At 47.1% G+C, this 8,058-nt stretch overlaps 1 protein-coding gene across 1 annotated transcript; it reads right to left on the bottom strand.

Moving 5' to 3' along the window:
- Positions 1-392: 392 nt before the first annotated feature.
- On the bottom strand, positions 393-5,268 carry LOC116419807 (telomerase-binding protein EST1A-like). The gene is made up of 2 exons (XM_031941938.1): positions 4,894-5,268; positions 393-4,757 (listed from the first exon to the last, which is right to left on the bottom strand). Exon 2 carries the CDS (start codon positions 4,385-4,387, stop codon positions 1,727-1,729), a length of 2,661 nt encoding a protein of 886 aa, XP_031797798.1. The 5' UTR covers positions 4,388-4,757; positions 4,894-5,268; the 3' UTR covers positions 393-1,726.
- Between the last annotated feature and the right edge of the window lie 2,790 nt (positions 5,269-8,058).

The following is an 8,058-nucleotide window of genomic DNA, read 5'->3' as shown; positions in this document are numbered from 1 at the left end:
ACACCGTATACCAAGATAAGATCAAAATGGGTCCATGATTTAGGCATAAAGAACGAGATTATAAATAAATTAGAGGAACATAGGATAGTTTATCTCTCAGACATGTGGAGGAGGAAGAAATTTGTGACCAAAGATGAACTAGAGACCATTATTGATCACAAAATAGAAAATGTTGATTACATCAAATTAAAAAGCTTTTGTTTGATGTAATCAACATTTTCTATTTTGTAATACAAAATAGATTGCCAACAAAATTAATGCAAACAAGATTAAAAGGGAAGCAACAAACTGGGAAAACATCTTCACAGTTAAAGGTTCTGATAAAGGCCTCATTTCCAAAATATAAAGAGAACTGACTAAGTTATAAGAAAACAAGCCATTCTCCAATTGATCTTACAAATTTTATCTTATTATGCTATCTGATAGGATACATTTGATACCTTTCTCCTATATCATCTTGGTGATAAACTATTTCTAATGCTAAATTATTTCTATGGATACAATGCCTGTTGGTGATCACTTTCCCCCTCCCCCCTCCATTTTATTCTCACTTTTTATTATTTAATTCCCCACTTACCTGAATAGCACAACTGTGTGGAAGAGGGCAATCTTCCATGGAAGCGCTGTTCACTTGTGTGAATTTCCACTCATGCAAGGCTCCGGCCCTGTTCCAGGCGTAGTTCCAACAGTGGAGTTCAGCTCTTGTAGCGAGATGAAAGGTGTGCCTTTCCCAGGACCAGGCAGGGAGAGTCTCCATTATGGGCTCTTCGAAGTTTAGTGATCAGAGAGATAATATATATACCTCAAATGCCCGTAGTTTCGATACAAAGTAATCTCTTTGAAAATTCCTCTAGCCTAACAAAATCTACTATGATTTACACGATTAAACCCCTTAAGCCCCAGATCTTGCTTACTGAGACAGAGATGTAAATAGCTGAGATCCGCATCAGAGTAAAGTTTATTATACTGTTGTCTCCGGTATCTTATTCCCAAATACCTTTAGTCTCTTTGTGAACCTTCTTTCCTGTCCCAAGTTCAAAGGTTTAGCTTTAATCTGTTCAATTGTGTTTGCAAAAACATGCCAGGAGGGAAGACTCCATGCCAGGTTTGAGAGCTTACAGTCACTTGGCTCAACAAAACTCCCTTATTGGAATAAGAGACTGCTTTCAAGATAAGAAATTAATAATCTAGTGATTGAAGCAAAATGCAAGCACTACTTTTTGGATTAAAAGCTAAATTTTGAAATTTAGAACAGGAGAGAATGTCCACAAGGAGCCTAAAGGTATTTGGGAGAAAGATAAAGTTTATTATAGCTTTGTCTCTGGTATTTTTCTCCCAGAGACAAAGCTATAATAAACTTTACTCTGATGTGGATCTCAACTGTTTCCATCTCTGTCTCAGTAAACAAGATCTGGGGCTTAAGCAGTTTCATATTTGACATCATAGAAGATTTTGTTAGGCTAGAGGACTTTTAAAAGAGTGTACTCTGTATCAAAACTATGAGCATTTGATACATATATTTGTCTCTCTGATCAATAAACATCCAAGAGTCCATAAAAAGGACATCACGAGCTGGCCTTGGTATATTGTCCCATCCTTCATCTCACTACAGGAGCTGGACTCCAACAGCCAAGCACGCCTGTGCTATTAATAAGGAAAAGACATAGTGATGAGGCTAGTTAGGGTAACATTTAAAATCTGGGATGCATTCTTCCCTCCTGGCCCTCTACAGAGGAGGAGGCTGCAAATGCTTCATTTCTTGGAGGAACGTCTCCTTGTCCCACACAGGCACCTTGGAGGCCAGTGCCTTCACGCGAAGGGTGCGATCTTCTGTGAGCAAAGCCAGGTCCCCCGGATGGAGCTGGATTGGCTGGTCGTCCCAGGAAGGCATGTTGTTGTGGGTCTGAGCTCTCTGGTAGTTGAGGCAGCAGGCCAGGATGTGGTCGTCCAAATTTCCGTGCAGCCAGATGATGTTCTTCTGGTCACAGTCAATGCTTTGCAGCTCTTGCCCTTGACTGCTGAGGACCTTGAGTCGACCATTAGAGAGTGGAAAGTGCTGCTCCAGGAAGTCAAGGGCCCTCTGGGCCCTCTGGGTCCTCTGCCGAGGCCTAGAGGAAGGGGTCCTGCCCATCGGGTTTCCCTGTTCCCCCTTGGCCAGGCCCTTGAGCTCAAGGATTACCACCAGGGGTACCAGCACTGTGAGGCTCGTCTCCTCCAACAGCTGGCTCATGGTGTCTAGCTGCAGAAGGAAACTATTGGTGTCCAGGACCAGGCACCTGGGGCGGGGCTCTTCCCCCAGCTGCCTCTCCTGGGTCGGGCCAAGCAGAATAGCCTGGATTCTGGCAAGACGCCGCTGCTCTGCTGCTAGCTCATGGGCCACTAGCAGCTTCTTTACCTTCAGCTCCTCAGGAGCTTGGTCAGGAGCTCCAGGGGCTTCCTCCCACGCGTCTGCCCTGAACACTTTCCTGTCTTCCTGATGGAGTTGCCTTTGCTCTCTGGCTGAGTCTGCAGCGGCTGCCGGCCCGCAGTCTTGGCCATCCGGGGATGCCCAGAGGGGCTTCTCTGGGCCGCAAAGCGATTCCAGCAAGTCCTTCAGCAAGTTAACTCGCCGGCAGTTCGCTGCCATGGCCTCCTCTGACTTTGTGCTCCGGTAGTAGCAGGGCTCTCGGGGAGCACCCAGTAACGGAGCGAAGCCTGAGAAGAGCTGATCCTCCTCCAGGAGGAGCAGGGCCAGGTCGTCGCCGGGCTGCCCGTACAGGGGCACCTCGGAAGTGTCGACCATCAGCAGGCTTTGGCGTAAACGATGGAGACTCCCCCAAAGGTCCCGGGCAACGCGTCCTGCGGCCTTCGGGCTGCTACTGGCCGGCTCCCAGCTGCTTCTCCAGAGCAGGATCCATTCGCAACAGATCTTCACACTGGGGAGCAGGGCTCCGAGGACGGGACCGAAGGAGGAAACCAGGATCGCCCCAGGCTGACCCTCACCCTCCGCAGGGGGCCCCCCAGCTGAGGGGCATCGCTGAAGCCAGTGGGTGCAGCAGCGCAGCAGCAGCGCGAACATGGCCAGCGCCAGGCAAGTAGCCTCTCCCTGGACCAAAGGGGCCCAGGGCGCCGAGGGCCCCTCCTGCTGCTGGGAGTTGTGCACAGCGAACATGTTGATGGTCAGGAGGTGGAGGAGCATCTGCTGCTTTGCCAGAGAAGCGGGACTCTTGCGAAGCAGGAGCTGGAACTTCTCCAGCACCTCCTCCGCCGCCGCCCGAAATGTCTCCATCCCTGTCCCGGTAAAGAGTCGCGCGTGAACTTGGAGAAAAGTGCGCGTGAAAGCTTGCCCAAGATCGCCAGCCCGCGCACTGCTGCCGCTGCTCCCCCGGCCTCTGTCTTCTGCCTGGCGTCCCAGGGCTGCAAAGAGTTTCCTGAGGTTCTTCTCGCTGCAAATGCTCGGTCTCCCTGTACCTAAGCTTCGCATCCAGTAGCAAATGGCGTCCAGTTTCCTCTTGGTAGACGCCGCCAACAAGGCCAGCTGGTTGTAGGGCTGCGGGTCTGAGGGATCAAGCTGCAGAGCTTGCAGGTACCAGCTTCGGGCTGTGCCAAAGTCTGCGGAGCCCTGGGCTTGCTGCAGGTGCCGATCAAGATCTCCCAGGCACAGGAGCAGCTTCTGGCCACAGGCCAAGGCCGACTTCAAGGGTTCCTCCGAGGGCTGGTGTCCAAAGGCCGACCCACGAGTGGGGGGCTCCCGCAGCTGGAACCGGTATCGCTTCTGGAGTTTTTCCAGCAAACTCTGCAAGAACGGGGTGCCCTCGTCCAGGACGGCCCAGAACCTGGGGGCGACGTGCTCTGGGGGCAGAGCACTGGGCTGCTGCAGGAGGTGCCCCAGCTTCTCGATCACCTGGTGGAAGGCGTGCTTCCAGAGGCGCTGGCTGACGCGGTGCTCCTCCGAGAACACCACGTCGGCCAGGATGACCCTTTGGTAGTGACCCAGCAGCTCGGCCCTGTGCCGAGCTGCCTTGTCCAGGTCCTCCCGACTGACCGCGGGGCCGGACAGCAGGCCGGCCAGCTGCGCTTGTCGCTCGCCCGCCAAAGAAAGAATGTGACGCAGCACCTGCGTCTTGCAGTCGCTTCTATCCCCTTCTGGCTTCTGGGGGGAAGGAAGGCGGCGGCATCCAGGGTCTGGGGCTCCCGCGGGGCTCCAGGAAGCCCAGGGCGTCCATGCCCGGAAAGCTGCCGCCTTGGCGGACAGGGCTTGGCCCTGGCCTCCGTGGTGGCGAATTGCCAGGCCGAGGCCTTCAAACTCCCGCTGAGAGGCCGTTTTCTCCTTAGGCTCGGATGGCGTGGGTACCATGTCTCCCACCTCCCTCTGAACCTTCCCTCGGGCCTTAGGTTCCCGGCTCATCCTCCCCAGGACAAGAAGCAACAGGCTAAGGAAAGGAGAGTGACAGGGCTAAAGCGGCGCGGGGTGGCGCGGGCCGAGATGGCTGGAGTCTGTCTGGTTGGGTTGGGCTGAAGAGTGCTCCCCCCGGATGGGAAGAGCAGGCGCAGAAAGCTCCCCTAGCGATCTAGCTACCAAGGGCTGGGGTCCCCGCTACTCACCCAGAAATTCGCCGATCTCACCTTTCTGGTACTCCGGGCTGGAAACGCCAAAATACCGCAATGTCCAAAGAGCAAGTCTGAACACGTCCGATCTGGGCGCTGTCTAGCTCGCTCTGACAGGTAGCCGGCCTAGTAGTCCTCCTTTTATAGGGACGCCAGGGCCGGGACTGCACCTGGTGACGTCAGGCCCCAAGTTCATTCACCCACCCCACCCACCCCACCCACCCCACCCACCCCCTAGGAGGGTACTTGGAGGGGGGCTCCAGGTCCTAGTCACCCTCTCCATGGCCCAGTGCTGTGCCCACTCACCATAAAAAGCCTTGAAAATCTGCAATTTCCTTGAATCTCTATTTCTTCTGGTTGAATATTAGAGATAATTTTGCTCTCTCTATATGATGATTCTACATGATGAAGCCTCAGGCTTGTTTCTTTGATTGTCAGTAAGTAGATGTGATTGCAGCACCTGGGGTCATTAATTGTGGCTGCTCATTAGGACTTTACCATTCTAATTGTAGCTCTAGCTTATTTCTATTGGTTATTTCTTGTTTCTTGAAAATTTTCTCTTTGATCTGAGATTTTCAAAGTTTGGTGACGATGTCCCTATGTGTTTTCACAAAGGATCTCCTGGAGGTGGTGATGGGTGAATTATTTCTATTTCTGCTTTCTCCTCATGTTTTATTACTCCGGGATCATTTTTCTTGGAATTCCCCCACCCCCACCCCCATCCCTGCATTATTGTGTCAAAGTCCTTTTTATGATCAGAACTTTCAGGCATTCCATTATTCTTATATTTTCTTTTCTTGATCTGTTCTCTAAATCTGCCCTTTTGCTTATAAGATGTTCCACATTACGTTTTATTTTTTTTTTTTCATTTTTATAATCTGTTTTGTTATTTCTTGGGCTCTTATAGCTTCACTGTCTTCTTTCTGCCAAGTTCTAATTTTCCAAGAGTTATTTTCGTCTTTGAGACCCTGTATTTCCTTTTCTTGTTGCTTAACTTTTAAAAAATAATCTTCCCATTTTTCTTGAATGGTTTTTATGTTTTAATTTCCTTCAATGTTTCTCATTTGATTTTTAAATACTTTTCTAAGTTCTTTCCTCTATACTTATGATCACAGATCTTTTAAAAGGAATTTGTCAAAAATCTTTTCTCCATCTATTGATACAGTCATATGACTTTTATGACTTTTATTGTTGCCATAATCAATTATGTGAAATTGTTCTTATATTAAACCATCCCTGCAATCCTTATTTAATTCCACTTGATCACAACATATAATCTTTGGTACATATTGTAGTCTCCTGACTGTTATTTTATTTAGAATTTTCCCATCCATTTTCACGAGTGAAATTTGTCTGTAACTTTCTTCTTTTTATTCTTCCTGTTTGGCTATCAATATCCTAGTTTCACAAAAAAAAAAAAAAAAAGGTTTTGTAGGATCCCTTTTTTTTTTTTTTTGCTAATATTCTAAATAACCATTTAATATTGGAATGAGTTAATCTTTAATGTTTAGCAAATCCATCTAATCCTGATGCTTATATCTTGAGTAGCTTCTTTAAGGGCGGTTCAGTTCCATCTTGTAAAAATAGATTTAACTGTATTTAACATAGCCTTGAACATATATAAGATGTATAAGTCTATCTGCCATCTGGGGGAGGGGATGGGGGAAAGGAGGGGGAAAATTGGAACACAAGGTTTTGCAGCTGTCAATACTGAAAAATTATACATGCATATATCTTGGAAAGAAATAGGTATAATCTGGGAAAGAGTTCCCCACCTGGAAGTAACTCAGGCCTGAGGGCAGAGCTGGGAATGTACCCTGCAAATTGCCCCCTGTGAGTGATAATGACTGCCCTGGGGCTAGAGGCTGAGCAGTGAGAGTTTCACTATCCCAAGCCAAATCCTGCCCTGGGGCTGTGGGCATTGGCAGTTGAGCAATGCATGGATTTGCAGGGACTGGAAGTGTCTCTACCAGGAAAGCACAGTCCTGTTGGGGAAGTTCTATTGTCCCAGGCTGAGCCCCCCACTGTGCTGATTAGAAGCTGCCCAGCTTCTGCTCTGCGGGTTTGTAACTGCCCCCCCCCCACTCCTGGAAAAGCCTGGAAGTGCAGGATGTGGCTGTAGGGCTGCGTTTCTGTCTGCCTGAGTCACTTCTGGGTTTGAGTAGCTACAGCCAGATCTTGTTCGGTTCTGGCATTTTTTAGAGTAACCTCTGTTTTAGGCTTTAATTTCTCTGCCCGTTTACTGCTTTGTAATCAAGGCAGAGCAGTTAGCCTATAGCAGAGTGATCTCTATAACTGCTCTAGCCACAGAGATCACCCCCGCCCCTTGTCTGCTCAGGATGCTAGTCTCTCCCTGCCTGTGCTAGTCTGTTCCTGACCCCTCAGGACAAACCTTTCCTGGTGATCTTCCAGATTGACTTCTGCTGGTAAATTGTAGTGCTTCTGATCTTCATGAATTTACAGCTATTTCTGAGGCTGGACAAAATAGTTGGTTATGAGGGGAATGAGAGGAGCTTAGAAAGTCTGGTGTGTCTTCTCTGCCATCTTGGCTCCGCCCCCTCTACAGTCGCAATATATTCTTTTAATATCAATCTGAGGATTTTCTTTTTTATTCTAGAAGAATAGATATAAATTGAAAGGTTTTTTGTTTTGTTTTTTCTTTTCTTTTCTTTTTGGAATGTGAAGTGTAGATCAGACTATACTTTAAGAAGACTATTTTGGTAGTTATGTGCACAATGGAATGGGATATTAGAGACTAGAAGGTGGGAATCTTATTGCAATTCATCAGGTAAAGATTAAGAGAGCCTAAAACAGATAGATGCCAAGTGTGAGTGAAGAGATGGGGAGAAAATCATGAGTTGTCTTGAAGGGAGAATTGGCAATACTTAACAATTGATTTGAAGTTAGCATTAAATATAAAGAGTGGAAAATAGACCGAAACTCCAAAGTCATGAACCTGAGTGATTGCAAGAGTGTCTAAGGTCTATCACAGTTATAACCATCACTCAAAAGCTCTAAAAAATTAAAATGACTGGAATATTTCCTTCATTGATCTGGTCTACAACCTATCCATCCCTGTCCATTGAGCGATGGCTCTTTTTCCTTACCATAAGAATAAAATAAAATAAAAACATGAATTGTTTAATAATCCATTTTCCCTCCTTTGAATTAATGCAAAAAAAAGTTTGATTCTATATAAGAAAGACATTTTAAATATGTTTCAGTTGACTCTAAGAGTAAATCAACAGGGAATACCTTGACTTCAACTGAGCAAAAAGTATCTGTATTTTAAATTACATAGAATTATTTCCATTTACTTATTCTTGAATGCTGATTTTTATCTATGTCCTTATTCCTTCTAACCAAAATGCCAGTGGGAAGGGCAGCACAATTATCCTAAATGGATTTAGTAAGGCATCCAGATAATGTAAGTGAAGGGCTGGTACACTGTTTCCTGTAGATGAACCTTGC

Source organism: Sarcophilus harrisii, chromosome 6 (assembly GCF_902635505.1).
Source record: "Sarcophilus harrisii chromosome 6, mSarHar1.11, whole genome shotgun sequence".
Taxonomy (NCBI): domain Eukaryota; kingdom Metazoa; phylum Chordata; class Mammalia; order Dasyuromorphia; family Dasyuridae; genus Sarcophilus; species Sarcophilus harrisii.
The sequence above is the reverse complement of the archived record's forward strand: the minus strand, read 5'-3'. Positions and strand labels throughout refer to the sequence as shown.